A 19,492-nucleotide genomic window follows, 5' to 3' on the forward strand; every position below is an offset into this window, starting at 1 on the left:
CTGGGCTGGCTCATGTATTCATCAAGGTACATCTGTCGGCCATCTCACGCTACTCGAGATCCCTGGGGAGATACTTGCGGTGGTCCCACAGACTCGTCAAGGAGTTTCTCAAAGGACTTTTTTCGGATCCTTCCCGCTGGTGAAGGCTCCTGCCCCAGCGTGGAGGTCTCAACGTGGTTCTGATGAGGTTCATGGGGGCTCCTTTCGAGCCTAGGCATCAGGCCCCACTCAAGTTTCTCTCGTGGAAGACGGCTTTCCTTGTGGCCATCACCTCTGCCAGACGCGTGGGTGAGATCCCGAAACCTTTGTCTCCGGCGGAGAGGGCCTTGTACTCGCTGGACGTTGAAGTTCTATGTGACCTGCACGAAGAGTTTTCGGAAGACCTCTAAATTGTTTGTGAACTTTGGTTCTGTGAACCATGGAAAGGACTTGTCCAAGGCTTCCATTTCGAGGAGGCTCTCCGGCTACATCATGCACTGTCATCGGATGGCGTACCGACCGCTGCCGGGCCGTCCGAGAGCCCACTCCACCAGAGTGATCGCTGCAACGATGGCTTTCCTTTCTATTGTGCCCCTGCTGGACATCTGCAGGGCTGCTACGTGGAGGTCCACGCAAACCTTCACAAAGTTCTACTGCGTCGACGGGGATTCCACGGAGGAGTCCACAGTCGGCCAAGCAGTGCTACACAACCTGTTTGCTTGAGGTGAGTCTGTTCCAGAGGTAAGTGTTAATTGTTGCTATTGAACGTTGCCACCTCCCGTCGTTGTGTAATGTTGTACTGCTGTGTATTTGTTATTCATGAGCATGTGCGTTCATGCCTGACACCATGCTGGAGAAGCGTTAAGTTACTTACCTGTAACTATTGTTATCCAGCATGGGTCTGGCATCGATTCACATGCGAACCCTCCCTCCGGCCCCTCTGCAGCTCTTCTTAGTCATACTGCCACTTTATGTGCTTACCAAATCTGAAGATGGCTGCGAGAGGCGGGGCTTAGTGAGAGGCCGGTCATGGGATGGGGGCAGTGTGACCCAGAGGACACTGATTGATTGGTTTAGAGGAGAAATACAGTTTTAAAGTGAAAGTGAAAGTTTTTTCTTTTTACCAAGGATTCCCAGCCTAATGACGGGGAATATTCATGAGCATGTGAATCCATGCCAGACCCATGCTGGAGAACAATAGTTAAAGGTTAGTAACTTGAACCTTATCCCTGTTTAACAGTGTGGTTCAGAGTAGACCATGCTCCTGACTTGGAATACTGCATTTATAATACCTATATACAAGAAGGGCGATCAGGCTGATCCGGTCAACTATCGCCTGATAGCCCTTCTAGATACAGATATTAAGATATTCACAGGCGCAGTATTGAAAGTATTTGAATTATGGGCTTCCAGTAGGGGAATCCTTCATAAAGCTCAGATAAGATTTAGAATAGGCATGTGAAACTGTTAATAGCTAAATCTCACTGCTGCCTAACTGTGAAACTGGTGAAAGAGTTCAATTTTATTATAGTTATAAGAATAATAATGGAAACGCGTGATGGTAGAAAGAACTAAACATTTATTGTGTGTACAGTTTTAAATTGTAACTACTTTTTGTGAAGTCTTAATTTTCTTTTTTTAAAAAGGCATGTCGACATCTCTCAACAGTCTCATAATAAAGATTCTGCGTGGAAAGGCTTGGACATAGAGAAGTCCCACTCTATATGGTGCCCTGGTAGATCTATCCAAGGCGTTCGATACAATCAATAGGGAGCACCTTTGTTGGAAGCTACGACAGTGGGGGCTATTGCAGTTAGTAGTCCACCTCCTCGAAAATACTGATATCCGAATCGGGGACACCTATCGAAGCCAGTTCTCACAGAAAGAGGTGTGAGGCAGGGGTGCATCCTCGATCACTGCCTCTTTAACCTCTACCGGGCGGATTTAAACAACCTCTTAAGTAGCCATGCTCTTTGCAGCCCCAAGTTGGGGAACCAAATAGTTACCTGGATTGCCTATGTGGATGACATAGTCCATTAGGACTATGCTCCGATAGACATCCAGCTTTTTCTAAATGCCCTAGGAGATTACACAGAGAGCAATGATTTAATCATTAATCCAACTAAATCAGAAATAATCTGTTGTAGAAACCCTACACAGGAAACTCCCATCTTCAAATGGACTCTAAATGGCCAGGACATCACCTTGTCCAAGGAAGCAACATACTTAGGTTTTAGAATGACGTCCCATTCAAACATTGCTTTGGTGAAATCTGGCCTAGTAAGGAAAATCTATCAATTCTCATGCCAAATGAAAAGGTTATTGCATAAATACTGTAGGTTCTCCATCCTTCCCTTACTCAACTTCTATAAAGGAAAGATTATACCAACAATGCTATATGGGATCAACGTCGAACCACAATCCTGGAATCTAGACTGGGTCTGATTAGAGGGCAGGCTTTGGAAAACAGTTTTTTAAACCTACCATAATATTACCCAATGGCGAGCCTGAGATTTGAGATTGGCTTACATTCTTTGAGGTCCAGCCTGGATTGAAAACTGATTTCATTTTATAGGTTAATATTGCTACCCCAAAAGCAATCTCTATAGGAGGATATCTGAGCCTTGTTAGAGGTGGGTTCCAGCAGTACTTTATGCAAATTAGAAGAAATGGTATCCTTGATCTTTGAGAAATGTGCTTTTGTGCTTTTACAGTGGATGATCTGGTAACCAACCTGTTAGGGGTAAAATTCGCAATTATGACAAATGATTGGATGAACGCCATTGATCAAATGCATAGCTTTTCCATTCACAAATCCTTTTCACTCATTCATAAACCGAGAGGCTCTATACCCTCTTATTTAAAACGCTTTCCGAACTTGCGGTGGTAAGCAGAACTTTTAAGATTCAGATGAAACCTGATATTAACAGGTGAGATTGCAGCGGTGCGAAACACAGAGGGGACATAAATGCACACTCTGTGGTTTAGTAACAAAGCAAACTTTAAAGCATATCTTTTATATGTCTCGCTGTTCAAGTTCAGAAAGTCTTCTTTTTTTTTTTCTTTTTTTTTTAATGAACCCCTTTGCCGATAATGCACAGTGCTTAACAATGGAGGACTTTTAGATCTGATTATCCTCAGGTCATGAAACCGTTCTGACTGTGGAAGTTCTAAACATGCTGAATACTTTGGGTTTTATTAATATGTATATTGGTAATAATGGGGGACATTTTCCTTAGTTTTAGTAATTTTAAGTTCCCTGAGGATTGATCATGTAAATGTATAATGTATGTATCTCATTCATTTTTTCTTTTTTTTTTAATATCCTGTTTTATAATCTTTTTAATGTGCATATATGGGAAAAGTCATAACTTGGTTTTGACTATAACACAATAATAAAGAAAATTGTTGAAATAAGCAAAGAGACTGCTTTGATACACTGATGCCTGGGCAGGGAGTTTGTTTGCAGAGAAGACACTTGATATCTGCAGATTACTGTTCACCGGGATAACCTAGAGTTTTTCCACCCTGGCATTGTTGAATACCCTTGATTACATACAAGTACTTTCTTAGTTGCCTGGAACATAGCCACCTGCAGCTTGTGTGCATCCCCATGTCATAAACACAATCCCATTGGGGCCACTTAAGCTTCAATACTTCTTAGCTTGGTAAAATGAGCTCCATTTAGCTGGTTCAGTAATCTGTCATAATTGTATTTCTAGCACTTCAGCTCTTGTATGTTAAGTTGAGCTTTCCTGAGGCGAAACCCCCACTACCAGTTTTTCAAGTGACGTGTCCATCACGCTCTCTGCATCAGGATCCTTCTGTCTTCTCACTTAGCAGATGGTAGTATGGTCACTGGGGTCAGAAACACCTACCTACAGGAGTTCACTTCCTTATCCATGGTATTAGTCAGCGAGCGCTTGACCAGGCATATGAGGCCCTCAGCCATGTACACTTTGCTTCTCTTAGCAGTCCTAGGCTGCCATAGCAGGCATGGCTGTGTTTTCAAGACATTCTCTCATTCGTCGTAGCAAGTGAAAAGTCTGCAGTTGTTTGGGCACTCGCACTTGCTTGTGTTAACTTCCTTGGCAATAGTTGGCAGAAGCTTGGTTAGGTGTGTCAGGCTTCCCCTCCATTGCAATAGTTGGCAGGAGTTTAGCAGACATGTCAGATACCTGCATGCATGAATGACTTAAATCTGCAGATACCTTGCACTTGGCTTAGTCAGGCGTATTTGGCACTCTCAACGCCGCAGGTGTATGCTCTCTTGCATGGTGGAGCCTTCACAGACAAGTAGGGCTTTCTGACTGTAGACGTTCCCGCATGGGAAGTAGTTGGGCAATTGGGACAACCGCTATCAGAACTGCAAGAACCATTTTGACGTCCAGTAGTTAGCTGGAGCATTAGTAGGTTTGTCAGGCTCGTCTGATCTTCTATTCGTTTGTGAAAGCTTGGTCACACCTGCTAATTACACCTGCAGAAATCAAAATGTCAGTATTAAGCAGGAGCTTGGACATGAATTCCTCCAGTGCAGTGGTTGGTAAGCCTACGATGACTCTGGTATGATCCCTCCCTCTCAATCTAGGAAGAACTATGCATCTCTTTGCTCTGGTGTCTTGTTTCCCGAGCTTTGGACGAGTGACTTGTCATTTCCATATATATTTGTAACTTCTTTAAATCCTTGACGCAATTTAATCCCTGCTTGATCTAGCTATGGTTGGTGTTTTCTTGATACAGCCTAAAAAATAAAAACATTAAATGCTCAAATTCATGCTGGTGCTCTGGGCTCTGTTATATCTGCAAATGTTCTCTGCCGTTCAACCCTCAGCGAAAATTTTTACAGTTTTGTAGTTAGTGGGTGGTTGAACTGCGCGATGGGCCATTACACCTAAAGGTATCGCTGCTTTGTGGTTTTCAGCCTGTCTGTTCAACAGTGGAAATTAACAAGGCTACTTCTCTTTCCTCTCTGCAGTTTCTAGTAACCAGGCAGTGCAGCATCAATTGAAAAATGTTCTACAGAGCATGCTCAATACTCTGGATAGAAGTAGGAAGGTAAGTAGAAGCACTGCATTTGGCGTAATCGGGTCTTCTTTGATTCAAGAATTATTCACCGTAACAGAGGACTACTTAGATTGAAGTAAACAAACCCTAAAAGCATGTACATGGAATGTTTTTTATTTTCTCTTAATTCGGTGTTTCCGGGTTATGTTTTATTGAATGGAGTGCTATTCAGGAGTTTTTATTGTTGCAAATCTTCCCCTCTCTGACCTGAGCCTCTGAGCTCTACTGCTGGATTCACTGGGTTTTTACATTGTCTTTGAAGTTGAGTGAAACTTTTGATTTGACTTTCTTTTATGTTACGGACCTCCTGCATTTACTTTTGTTCTGGGACCACTGGACCCTTCTTATAATGTTCCGGTGCAGGGTACATCTTCCTTGGAGTGCTGAAGGCACACTTTGTACCCCCTTCTTTTTCTTCAAAGTAGCACTTATGCTACATTCCAGGGATCCTCTAAACAGACTGGTAGCAGTGGTTCTTTTATTGTATTTTTTTCAAATTTATTTTCGAACATGTATCCATAATACAATACTTTTGCAACTCAAGAGACAGAATACTGAACAAGGCAACATCCTCTCCCCCACCCTCGTCACCTGCCACCCAACCCCCAGGGACACCAACAACAAAAATGGAATGGGTCAGCTGCAGTAACAAGGACAGTACCCCAAAATTGCACATCCGTCATTCAGTCATCCCAAGGGTTCCCATCACTGTCTGAGCCATCCAACCCACCGGTGATATAGGCACTGTATGTTTATCGGGGTCCCGATGTATACTTCTCCAAGAAGGCCGACCATTCACCCTACCTTGACCACTTTGCATCATACAGAGATGCTGCGATGTTACCTTTTTAACCTATTTTTCAGATGCATTGAGCCGAGCTGCTTTCACATCTGCGATACTGCACTAAGGGGACCATATACTCAGAATGGCCCCTCTTCATGTTTTAAGTCGTGTTCAAGATGGCCTGTCCTTTGTTGGCCATCCTACCTTTCGAGCTGGGGGGATGGCTCCCTTTCTTCATGCACGTTGGCAGTCTTCTTCCAAGAAGCCCACTAAGGCTCTCCTTTGTGTGTGTGTGCTCGCAGGAAGGGAGGAGGAGGCTGTCTGCCCCCAGTCCACATACCTCAAAAGACTTGGATGTTGCAGAGCAGATTCTGAGAGTCTGGCTGTCCATATTGGACAGCCACCTCCAGGTTTAAATGTTGCAAAGTGTCCTTATTGAAGGGCTGGTGTTGCCCTCTGTCCATTTCCTAGATGCAAGGAGATGAGCTGGAGCTGAAAATATTTCAAGAAAACGAATGAAGGACACCAGAGGACTGCTGCTTCTTTTGCTGGAACTCCTTTTAAGTCCCTATTTCGTATGGTTGAATTTGCCCTGCACTAACTGATTTTCCATACTTTAACTGCACAAGCTCTGTTGGCCCTCCAGCCTACTCACCTCTTCCCTCTGGAATCTTTTGGGACACCTTAATGAGTACATGGTAAAGGTTAGGGCTGGACATCTGTAGTTGTGTATATGTAGTGCTGGGTGCCTTATAATCATAAGGCCTATGAAAAATGTCTGCTTAACATCTGCTCTCCATACGTTGGTGAATATTGAGTGAATAACTGCTTGTGATTCTAAAGTAGCGTGTAACCCATAGTGGGTAATTTTACTGTGTATATTTGAACTAAAGTGTTTTTACTTGCCTTAATATTTTTTAAATGTGGCTTGGTGTAGTACTGTAATCAGTGTTATTTTTATAACTTACCTGCATGGGTCTTCTTCTTATCATGTCTTCTGAGAATTCACTGTACTGCACAAAACTGCCTCCTTCTTCCTTAGTTCAGCCTTGCTGCATGGTCAACGCTACTTAAGAGAGTGGCTTTGCCGAACTTGGGGGTCCCACAGGATGACTTTGAAAATACCTTCTAACAAGTAATTTACTTTTACATTTGTTATCTTTGAATCTATAATACAAATGCTGCGTTTGTTCAGCTCCCTTGCTTCTATGCCTTCTCAGCATGCACTGCTTGTGAGGTCTCATTGTTTCCTATTTTGGCTGTTTCACATGAACAGTTATGGGAAGACCAGAGAGATGTGACTCAGATCAGTTACCATTTGAATTTTAAAAATAAGGGTGGGTGAAAGACACCAAAGGAAATTGTCATTTAGGGGATCCAAGTGAGCAGCTGGCAGCATCGTCAGGAGGACATTTCCCCCATCGATGCGTGAGACCACAAGGGCCTGCGCTACAGTTCAGAAGCCCTGCAGACGGATGAAGGGTTAGATTTTGCAAAGGGTGGAGATTCAGAATCCAGCTGTTTGGGCCTTCTTGGCTATGTGTTTCTGAAAGTACAGGCTGCTGTCAATGGTGAAGTCTAAGGTTTTTGCTAAGTCGGAGAGTTGTTGATCAAATCCTTCTATGTGCATATAATTGAGCAAGTGTTGGACAAGTTGTTGTTAAGCGGGTGGACTGATGAGGACGAATTCAGTCTTGGATGGGTTTAGTTTGCGGTAGGCAGTTGACATCCAGGACTGGATAATGACTAGGTAATCACAGAGACCAGTGATGTCCTGCATGCTATTTTCTCTCATGCAAAACTGTGTATTGTATGCCTATTGGTGGATGGCTATATTGTGATTTTTGAGGAGAGTGCCCAGCGGCTCCATGTAAAGGTTAAAAGGGATTAGTGGCCGAATTGGGGACTCTGCAGGAGACCTGGAGTTGGTTTGAACGCAACGGGTTAATCTGGACTGCCAGGTGTCTGTCTGAGAGGTAATTCAGGGCAGTGCCAAAGAATCTCATCCTGTCGCCATGGAGGCAGAGGAGGATGTGGTGGTCGACGAAGTTGAATGCAGCAGAGAGGTCATGGACAGGAGGCACGAGTCTCCCTGATCTGTGATTTGGAGGGCATCATCCACCACCTGGATGATGGCTGTCTCGATGCTACACTTGGGATGGGACCCTGACTGATAGTCATTTAGAAGGTGAAGTTGTTTGATGTCGGTGAATAGTTCTGTAGCAACAACTTTTTCCAAAGTATTGCCAGAAACGGGAGATGTGTAATGGGCCGTTAGTTGACCAGGTTATCTGGATCTAGGGTTTGTTTTTTCAAAAGAGGTAGTATGAGACCATTCTTTAGGGTGCCCTGGAATGACCCTTTTGTGAGGGAGGCATTAATAATGCTGAGGAGCCTGTTGTGCGCTGGGCCTGTCAATTGTTAAATGGTGGTGGCCGGGATGATATCATCAGAGTAAGAGGTCGGCGATCAGGCGTGGGGGGAGAGAGAGGAGAAAATTCTGTCCATAGGTGTAGTGTGTATGCCGGGGTACATGGGGCGCTAATGCTATGGTAGGCAGATTAGATGGTCTCTCGGAAATTGTCTATTTGGGAAAAATTTGCAGATTCCATTACATTTTTCCTGAGTTGCTGGTACATCTGGGTCGGCTGAGGGTTTGGTACAATGCTTTACTTCTTCAAAGAGGGTTTTGTGTAACCCCTGGTCTATCTGGGCCCTGTCAGCTAGGGGGGTTATACATGTATATATCAAAGTAGAAATAACAGGACACAGGAGCTTTATTAAAGTGTTTTAACAGGGACTTAAACTTACCTGACTCTACCATGTTTCTCACCATGGGGGAGACGTGGAACAGTGGACTGTGGGACAATGGAAAGGTCTCCTCTGTCTATGGACATGGATTGGACTCACCTGGAGAAGGGGAGAAAGGACCGTTAAGAGGGACATTTGAAAGAAGGGGAGGTAAAAGCAAAGGCAGAAAGAAGATCCCCTGAGGAAAGCAAAGGAGGAAGAACAGAAGAGCTGCTGTGGTCCCTGGGTTGTCACGGCCTCAAACTGTGTATATTAATTGAGCTGCGCTGCGTCTGCCAGCTGCAGCCTGGTGGAAAGTTAGCCCAAGGCCGCATGTGCAGTGCGGCTTGGGTGAAGAGCATGGCCGTGGGGTAACACGAAGCCCCATCCGCCCTGTGGCCACATGGGGTGGGTGGTGAAGACGTGAGCGAGGGGGAACTGCGTGATACTCGCTATCCCCTGTGCCAGACAGGGAGAGACTTATTTGGAGCCCGGCCACATCACATCTGGTGTGGCTGGAGCTCAGCGCGGGCAATATGGTGACTGGCGAATGCTCTGCCCAGGTGGGTGGGACCTGGGCAGAGCCCAACCAGGACTTCTTTCCTGCTGGCACCACCACCATGGAGGAAAGAGAAGGGCTCCCGAAGCCCTAGGACTTCTCGTGTTATGTGTGTACACCGCCACAGAGGAAACATGGGCTCCCTAAGTCCAATTAATGAAAGTACCACCACCATTGAGGGAATTAAGGAATATGAGGGCTTCCAAAGCCCCACTAAGAGAGGAAGGGCTCGGAAAGGAAAGCCCTATACATGGACGCGGGGCTCCTTAAATTTGCCAATTGTTTGTCTGAGTGTGTTGTCCCAGACAGCTGGAAGGACCTGTGTGGAAATCCACTTAATTTGTTCTCCTGTTTCTGTTGTGTTAATCCTTGCTGGTATACGAAAATAATAATTCATCAAGTGGTTTCGAAAGTTTCTTACAAAATAGTATTCATTTCAAGAAAAAAAGTTAAAGAAAAGGGCATGTTGCAAATTGTGTCCAATGCATTTCGGTCATTAATGACCATCTTCATGGACTATTTTTAAGTAGAGAAAAAAATATATACGGAAAATCATGTTCAAAAATATACACACTGTAGCACAGTAGTGGTCTTGCTATATTGCATGTTAAGTTAAATCAAAATTGTACATTAATATTTACCAAATCAAAATTGTACATTAATATTTACCAGGCTTCTTATATCTTCACTTGCTAATAGCAAAAGGTTTGACTTTCTTTCAATATGGTACCCACAATGTTTCTGCAATAAAACAGTGGGTTCATGATAATCTAGTTTCTCTAGATCAGCTCGGTTATTTTCATGTAGATATAATGCTTCAATATAGAATCCAAACAAGTATCATACCTTAGTATCTCTTGATTCATATGCACTTGAAATCCTAGGTCAGGTACCTGCATGTTAAAATGTTTACTGTTTTCAAAAGATGTCCATATATGGGCCCTCATTCCGAGTTTGGAGCTAAGTACCGGCCCTTACCAGCATGGCGGAAATAGTGTGTCCGAGCTGGCTGCAGCCCACTAAAAGCGGACTATTACTACTTCGCGGGCACAAGCTTTGCGCCATGCTGGCGATGGACCTAGCGCCATGCCGCAAAAGGGCCCCAAAAAGCCCCTACCGGCAAGAATCGCACCGTAGACAACACTACCGGCATAGTCCAACGCGCCATTAGTGGTGACCGCAAATAGCGGCTACGGTCACCGCTATTTACAGTCACCGTTAAATAGCGGAACCAGAAATAGCGCCATCGCACAGGAACGGGTAGGAGCACGGCGGCCATCTTCAAAAACACAATCCATTGCCATCCTCACCACACAGGACCCCTCGCACACTGGTGATCGACCGGAAAGTTCCTACAACCACCCAGGAATCACCAAAGAAGGGATCTGCCCGCCTCCGAAAGGAGCGGTTCAGCCCAGATGAGCTACAAATGCTCGTAGACCCCCTACATGAGCATGCTGGGACTGTGTTTAGCAGCAACATGAGGAGGGAGTTGATGTTGAAATAAAAAATGAAATCTGGGCACTAGTATGCCAGAAGGTGAGCGCAGTGGGCATCACCCCTTGCATGGTAAAGGATTGCCGCAAAAGGTGGGATGACCTGCGGCTGAGGGTGCAGAGCATCCTTTCTGCAAACCGATCCCAGGCTTTGGAGACCGGAGGAGGAACAAGTTCTCCAATAAAGCTCATGACGTGGGAGGAGACATGTGCGAGCATGAGAGGGGCAGAATCCATTGAAGGGGTCGGAGAAATGGAGTGTGGCGCAACGTCATCTGCTGATGGAGGTGAGTGTCCAAAGTAAATACTGCTAAGGCAAATGTGATGAAAGTCACTGCTAACGTCTGGCCAAAGAGTGACGCCATGGTCGGCCACACACACACAGCACCTGTAAATTATGCCAAAGCAAGTGAGACCCAAGCCAGTGCCTGGTGCAAGGCGTAACGTACATGACACATACCACACAAAGTTGCACATTCCATGAGGCCCACAGGGCCGTTGATGTAAACAGTGTGCATGTTAGACAGCACAGTACCTGGCCAACATGAGTGACACCGACATATGCCTGCATTTACCACCCATGTATGGAATGACGTGCCATTCCCTACACAAATGCCGATTACCCACAATTGTGTGGATGTGCAATCGTACCAATGTATGTATGCTGGCTATCCAAACATCACTCATGCATCCCTCTCTTTCATCCCCACAGGCAGTGAGCATGACAGTGAGGACCAGGACAGCAACCGTCCCTCCACTTCCAGGGGCCAAGGCAGGAGCCGCCGCGTCCCAGTGAGGAAGCCACCACTGGTACATACACCACCAGCAAGGCTCATGGCGGGCGCACCAACCCCACCCCGACCCCCTCCCTGCACTGCCTGCAGACACCTGCCCAACGCCACAGTCGGAGGAGTCCAGTGTGGCTGGGGAGGTGGCAGCCACGGCCCCCCTCACACTTGAGGACAGCCCCAACAACATCTGGGGCACCATTGAGGACGACTTTGTAGAAGTTGTCCACACCCCTGCAGATTTGTCAACCACCCAGGTATCTTTCAGTGACTCTGGTGATTACAACGCAGCAGAGCAGTCTGTGCAAGAACAGACATAGGGACATGGCAGTCCCGTATACAGTCCCGTTGAGGATGCGCCGGCAGGACATGGCAGCCCGATCCCCAGCAGGGCCATTGGTTCAGCCGCCGGAGACCAGCGGCCTGACCAGCTCTCTGCCCTGATATCTGAATCTGTGCAGGACAATCGGCAGGCCAGGGAGGAGTGGCGTGCGGATTTGAGGGCACTGGGCCAGTCGATCACCGACAACACAAACCGCCTCTGCGAGGTGCTCGGCCGCATAGCCGATGCTTGGAGGTTGCTCTTCCTGGCCACAACCTCAGCATGAGGACACACTGTCCACTAGCAACTCCACTGAGACCAGCCCTCTCCGTCGGTCGCTCCGTGTGCAGCGCCGATGGGACATGCTTCCCCCTGGCTCCAGGAGCGCAGAGTGACTATACTGGCAGCCTCATGTGGGCTACGTGGACCCTATGGGACTAGTGTGGGGTTGTTGTGGTGGAAGGGGGAGGGTGTGTGTGGGGGTTGTGGGGGAAGGGGGGTGAGGGTGTGTGGGGGAGGGGGGGAGGCAGAGGGGGTGAGGGTGGTGGAGAGTTTGTTTTTCACATTCATATTTTCACTTTCAATACACCGGTTGTGTTACAAAAAAATTAACCAGAGTGGACGTTCATCATTGTGCATGTGTCATTTAATCTTGCACAGTGCATAGTGTACATGTATCACCACATTCAGTGCCCTATGTCCTAACATTATGTCACCCTCTGCTGACTTGTGTGTCAGAAATATGGTGCGATCACTGACTGCCGCAGAGCACGTCCCTCCTGTGCATCGGCACCGTGATGATGTCTTGCCACATCTTCCTCCTCCCCTTCATCATCATCAGGTGGTAGCAGTTCCATGTCAGGGGCCAGAGGCACGTTCCGACGGATGCACATATTGTGCAGCATTACACATGCCATGGTGATCTTGGCCACCTTCTCATGGCTGTAGAGGAGTGCCCCACCCGACCGGCTGAGGCAGCGAAATCGTGTCTTTAACAGGCCAAAGGTCTGCTCAATCACCACATGGGTATGGGAAGGATTGTAGTCCTCCTTGTGCATGTTCTGTGGGTTTCAGACAGGGGTTATGAGCCACGGCTTCAAGCGATAGCCACCATCACCTGCATGAGAGGGGAATGAAGGTAAATGTTTGAACATTCATGTTGGACAACTGTACTAGTCTCACATGGCTGCAGGTAATTTGTGCCCACATGCATATGCCCCTGGATGCATTGACCCCATTTCTGGTCGCACTATGTGTCCTGTGCAATGGACTAATGGTGTGGGTTGCATCTTCAAGATGGGTCATGGTGTGCACTGACATCTTATTGCACGTGCATCGTATATGCATACAGCAGTGTTGGTGTAAAATCAGTGATGAGTTGTGTTCTGTGGGATTTGGTAGTAGGGAGCGTTGGCTGTAGTCAGTACTATATTGGGCATTCTGCACTGATCAGTTCCATGGTGACATGCAGCACTCCTATGGGTGTGCCGAACCAGTGACACTCTGTGATATCCCTGGTTGACTCAGTTCAATGCACTCCCAGGGATGACTGGGCTGTGGGGTGATATGCTGGAGACAGCAACATAGTGGATATGCAGTGCATAGTGCAGGATGACCTTACGGTGTGTGAGGGCCGCTGATGAGTGGTGCATGTGTTGTGGGATTTGGGCTGGTTACCTGTTAGTCATGTAGTGATAGGTATCGGCCTTACTTCATCAATATGGGATTTGGTTGTCATGTACCGTTTCAGTTGCTTTGGGGCACAGTGTTCGGTGATGTGCACATCGTGCACTGACGTCAACATTCCCAGCCAGGTGGAGTATGCATTCCCCCTTCCCAGCCAGGTGGAGTATGCATCCCCCCCTTCCCATCCAGGTGGAGTATGCAGCCACACACCTCACAACCCCGATGCACTGCCATGGCCCAGTCAGGCAACTCACCAAGCAGCCAGGCACGTCGTCCAGCATGTCGCTCCATGTAGCGTGGTAGCGTGGAGTTCCGCAGTACCAAAGAGTCATGAGTTGATCCGGGATATCGGGCACAGCAATGTGTGATGATCTTGCTGGCGTCGCATACCATCTGCACATTGATGGAGTGGTACTGCTTGCGGTTGTGATACACCACCTCCATGGCATGCGGGACCACCAACTCCACGTGGGTGCAGTCGAGGGCACCTACACAATTTGGCATGCCTGACAGTGCATGGAGGGCAACTTTTGTATCGAATATCTCCTGGGGAGTCCGTGGTAGGGATATGTAGTCCCTTGTGTGCTTGAGGAGGGCATCCAGCACTTGGTTAAGTATCCGGGAAAATAAGGGTTGTGATATGTGCCCCACTGTGTGCTGGTAGGTGCCTGTGGCAAGGAAGTGGAGCACAGACACTACCTACAGTAGAGGGGGGATGGCGGTGCGTATTTCTATGAGGCTCACTATGTCGTTGTGTATCAGGTCCACTATGGTGGTGATGGTGTCACGGTCAAGCCGGTATAGGATGTGGATCTGCTCAGGTGTTAAGTTGAAGGAAGTGGCTCTGATGCGATGAATTGGGGGCTGCCGCGTGGTAACGGTGGCTGCACTGGTGGGGCATGCTGGGCCTGTCTCACCCTCCTCCTCCTCCTGCGTCTCCTCTGTGGTGGCGGCTGTTGTTGTTGAGGCATTGCAAGCAGGGTCTCCAGCTCCAGTAATGCTACTACTATTGATATCATCTTGGTGTGGGAGGGGGTGTGGTGTGTGGGTGTACTCCTTTTATGCTGGCCCTGACTCCCTTGCCTCCACCGGTGCTGATTGTGTGCACCTGTGGCACTTGGAAACAGTGCTCACGGTTCTTAACGCCTGGTCGGAGATGCCGGTATTTACACCATGTCGGTATGCACTTTTTTGGCCTTCAGGAGGCCGTTATTTGCATGTCCGCACCACTTGTGATCTTCTCCGGTATGCCGCTAATGCCGGCATGGTGTGTCGCATGCGCACGCCCAGACTTACTTTACGATGCCGTAAATAGCGGTCTGGTTGGTCAGAATAACCTGTAGCGGTAAGCGATGCTGGTAATCCCTTACCTCCAAACTCGGAATGAGGGCCAAGGTGTTTGAAAAGACAAAGATTACCTAATATCTGCAAGGGATTCATATAATCTAGGCAGGGATTCAATTTACCTCATTCTTTTGTAGCGTTTCTCCTGCAGGGCACAAGATTCGCAGAGATGCAAATTGCTGTGTGCACTGCTCGTTTTTATTCAACAAAATGGCGCCAACCATTTTGGATTGGTCAATTTCCCCAATATCGTTTGTGTTCATGCAGAAATCTTCACATGATGTATATAAACAAAAGAATTCAGTCACAGTGGGCGTGTTGCCCACTGGTGATATATCTAACAATTACATGTTGTATACCTGGTGGATAGATCAGAGTTTAATGTTTTAGAGTCAATGGGCTTCATTACAATGGGGAAATATAGGGCCATTACAACCCTGGCGGACCCTGTATTTCCCCATTGCCAGGGGCCGGAAACTTTTACTCCCCATTCCCATCGAGCCCTTTTAGGGCTCGATGGGAATGGGGAGGTCGGATGCACCGGCACCCTTCAGAATGCTGCCGGTGCATCCGACATGCTGTGCTCGCGGGTGCCGTTCTGCCCGGCAAGCCAGTCCTGGCCGGTGAAAAGGCACCCGCGGTACAGCGTAGTTTGCCTGTCCGGTAACTACAGTACCGGCAAGTTTACCGCTACCATAGTTACCAGACCGGCAAACTTGTCATGAGGCCCAATGAAAGTTAAAAAAACAAATACAGATGCTGAATGGAGAAACCTTAACAAAGCATCTGGCAGTGTCCAGTATCTCAAGGGGATGCAATATGTCTTTAAAGCTTTCAGAGTTTGTTGCATGGTGTGGGAGAGTTTGTTACTACTGCTCCTAAAGCCCATTTACTGCGAACACCACCACCACTGAAAAATAGCTCCCAAAGCACATAGAGCCACATCCAACATACCCGTGGCAGCCACCCGGAGCAGAGCATGGCAGAAATGGAAGCACTGACCAGGGCAAGAAAATCTAGGACAAAGGACAAACAAGGTACTGTGATTTGAAGGTCATGATATGTGACTATGGTGACAAAAATGGGCTGCAGCTGCTAAATGGTTTAGGGTGGAATCGAGTAGGGACTGGGTAGGTGTGAAGTTGATGAATGGAGATGAAAGTATGATGCTCACAGGAGGTGGATATAGAAACTTGCTCAAAGTTGATTTGGTGATGAATTTGTGCAAAGAGTATGTTCTTACTCTGATAGATGCCATTTCAAACAATGGAGGATTTGAATTGGAGCAGATGTGGCTAAGAAAGTGAATGGGTTTACTGCTTGATAAGTTGACAAAGTTTTATATAAAAGCCTGTAAGAGTACCAAAATTCCCCTACGGTGTACTGTGCCTCATTTAAAATCTGAACTCCGTATTGTGAGATTGGGGTTGTTTGAACAAATTAATTTGCTGTGGTCGATTTGACCGAATGTTTTTTTTTTTGGGGTAATTTTAACTGCAAATATATGCGGGGGGAGAATTCCCTGCATCCCCCACAAAGCCTCCTATATTATTTATTAACCCGAACCCACCACCCACATATATTTGCGGTAAATAACCCCTCCCTAAATTCGGTCAAATCAACCTCAGACACATAATCTGCGTACAACTTGGGTAATACCGTATCGTGGCCCATCTCATGAACTTACATCCGTTTTATTTGCAAGTTATCCAAAACCTCACCAGAGCAGCTGGTCTGGGATGGTAAGGTGGTGCCAGTCTGGTCTGTTCTTGGCATGGAGTATATTTAATACTGTGCTCACCCGGGCCAGGGAAAATTAATCAGGAGCTACATTTGCTCCGGTTACATGCAGCTGTAATAGTGGAGTAGTAAGCAGTATTGGCCTCTGTAATTTGAATCCTACGGCTGGTGCTGAGAGATTTTAGGCTGGTGAGGTCTTCTGGGTTCCGTTTTTTGCACCACCATTTCTCTAGGGATCTGATTGAGCATTTGTTGGAGGCAAGCTCGGACGTGTTGCAAGGGGTTGCATGGTTTGGTCTGAGCGCAGCTGGGTTTTAGGGTAGCAGCGGTGGCCACCAGTTTTGTTGATGAATAATAGGAGGTGCTGGGCATTTACTGTGGTGGGGAAGTCTGCAAAGTTCGCATCTAGTTCATTGACCAGGAAGGTTTTGAATGAGCGGCATTGAGTGAGGGGGCATTTAGCCTGAACTTTGTGGGCCATAGTCGAGTGAATGACTGATAGTGGGATGGCAGTTTGGTCAGACCAGTTGAGTGGGATAGGGTCTTTGCAAGTTAAAAGGTGGGGATGATGTGAAACAAAGTGTCGGGTGTTGCCTTTGTTCTGCAAGGGAGAGAGCACAATTTGCTTAAAGTCAATGGAACAGGTGAGTGTGATGAGTGTGAAAAGCATGCTTCGAGTGTGGTTGCCAGCCTGTGACGTTAAAATCTCTGAGAAAGACATTTTTAGAGTGTGCTAATTTGGCAGAGAAGGGTGAGATGGATATGTTGAAAATGAAAGAGTCGCTCCTGCAATGTGATCTGTAGATGATGTGGAAGGTGATGAATTCCTTGTGTGATAAAGGCAACCTGCAGGTGAGCGATTAAAACGAGCTTGTTCTGGGAGAGGGGATGATGGAACATGGCCAATCGCTCCTGTGGATGATTGTCACTCCGTCTCCTGCCCTTCCGGGCTGGTAGGCATGTTGGATGTAGTGACCTTGAGGTAGGAAGACGTTGAAATATGGGCGCAGGATGGGGTAAACCATGTTTGAGTGGTGCTATCAAGGGCATTAAGGTTGTTGTACAAGATGAGGTCAGCGATGTCTGCAGCAGGAGCAAATGCTGAATGAGTATTGATCAACATGAGAGGGCTTGTGTGTGTAGTCCATGGGTGTTGGATGGGCGCAAGTGCAATATTTGAGATTTGCTAGGGTAGCTAGCTAGGGCTGCCTAGGGTGCTTGGCCATTCGATTCCTAGTGAGAGTGGGGATGGGCTGTGTAGGGAGGAGAAACATGGTGATGTCTTCTGGCAAGTAGCAGTAGTAGCGACTGCTTTGTAGCTAAAATGCAGGATAGTGGGTCAGGCACAATCTGTTGAGGTCTTGTCTTTGTCCGTCCTTAGTCGAGGACGCCAGTGATGAGGACGCCTATGGAGGACTGGTGAAATAGTGGTGGGTGGATCAGATGAGTGGCATGGCCTGATGACATGAGCAGCAGCCTACTCAAAGCTGTCTGCCTGGAGATGGCCTACAATCCTTCAGTAAAAGCCTGAAAGGCGCGAATAATAATGGTGGTGGGCAGTGCGGCTGAGTGGCAGGGCTCCCCTAAAAGCTGTCCACAAGGTCTTATTACGGGTGCATGGGAATTTGACCAAATCAGCCCATCCTACGCAATCTACATTGGCTTCATCTTCAGGCCAGGATACTGTTCAAGGCTGCATGTATCATCTACACAGCAGTCACGAGTAGCACACCAGTGTACCTGGCAGCTGAGCTTCACATATCTAGTGGCACACGCTCCTTGTGCAGACAATCAACCAACCAGTTTGAGTCACAACTTCTCCTCACAGAGAGGACCCGCAAACAATCCTTCTCTTGTAACACACCCACACTCTGGAACTCGATCCAGTCGTCAGCCCGGAATGCCACCACAATTCTCCAACTTCGCAAATCTCCCATAAAATTGCTTTTTCAACAACACCTGACCAAGGACTAATACCAATGGACACACATACCAATTCACGGACTTCAAATCGCAGTACCATGCTACTTTTGAAAGATGCCAGACCAAGCGCTGGCAACCCACACTCTCTCACACTCTACAGCGCTCTGCTGCTCTTGAGCTATGTCTACACTTTAAACAATAAAATAAAAGACATGTCGGCTTACTTACAATCTTAAGTTTACAAGAAAAGTAAACTATTCAAAAAATATTTGCACTGTAATTTATTAAATGAAATTTAAAGAAACCCCTGGACTGTTAGACTCTTATGTTTAACTATTTCAGTGCCAGGACTTCAACTTCACTGCATTCCTACAAAAAAGGGGTTTGGGGGTGGTGTATATATGTCTCCCAGCGGTAATGTTACGAGTTTCTTTCTGACAAATATTCTACAAACTGAATCTGCTAATGAGAGCAGAGGGTGAGTTTGGAAAGGCAATCGTGGTGTTAAAGTGAAAAGTAGATATTCACTATTTGAGGATTGTTTGGAGGCCTTGTACCTGCAAAACAAACCTGAGATTAACCCTAAGAATGGAGCATAAGTTGTGAAACGAGTCTATTACCTTTCTCCTTTCTGAATATTTCCTTATACCCTCTTGAGCTGCCACCTCTATTTTCACCTCTCTCTCTTTTATGAAGCTTACTCTTCTTTCCTTTACCTTGATCTCTAAGCCTTATGATCAGAGTTTTGTTTCTTGCTTCCGATCATTGTATCAAGTCATATGCACTGAGAGAAAGTCATATTAGGTGGGGGCCAGTGTTGAGGATTGGGGACTTTGGGGCTACTGGAAACCACCCATTATGTGACCACTGGAACTGATAAATGGGGGATCTCGGAGTTCATACCTCGTCTTCTAGAGCAGGATGCCTCTGAGTACTACCAGCCCACATTGCCCCCTTAGGGAAAGTTCCTTCACTGTGAGTGATCAGTGCAGGTGCTCTATGGTTGAAAACATAGGA

The 19,492-nt window shown here is 46.9% G+C and overlaps 1 protein-coding gene across 8 annotated transcripts in view; it reads left to right on the plus strand.

Moving 5' to 3' along the window:
- The window catches only part of STAT2 (signal transducer and activator of transcription 2), a 1,902,691-nt gene that overhangs the window by 264,774 nt on the left and 1,618,425 nt on the right, over positions 1–19,492 (plus strand). For all 8 annotated transcript variants that reach the window (XM_069653700.1, XM_069653696.1, XM_069653703.1 and 5 more), the window contains exon 7: positions 4,955–5,034. In XM_069653700.1, coding sequence (XP_069509801.1) covers positions 4,955–5,034 — 80 coding nt within the window. The remainder of the gene's footprint in view (positions 1–4,954; positions 5,035–19,492) is intronic.

Source organism: Ambystoma mexicanum, chromosome 3q (genome assembly GCF_040938575.1).
Source record: "Ambystoma mexicanum isolate Mex_15411 chromosome 3q, UKY_AmexF1_1, whole genome shotgun sequence".
In the NCBI taxonomy this organism is placed as follows: Eukaryota; Metazoa; Chordata; class Amphibia; order Caudata; family Ambystomatidae; genus Ambystoma; species Ambystoma mexicanum.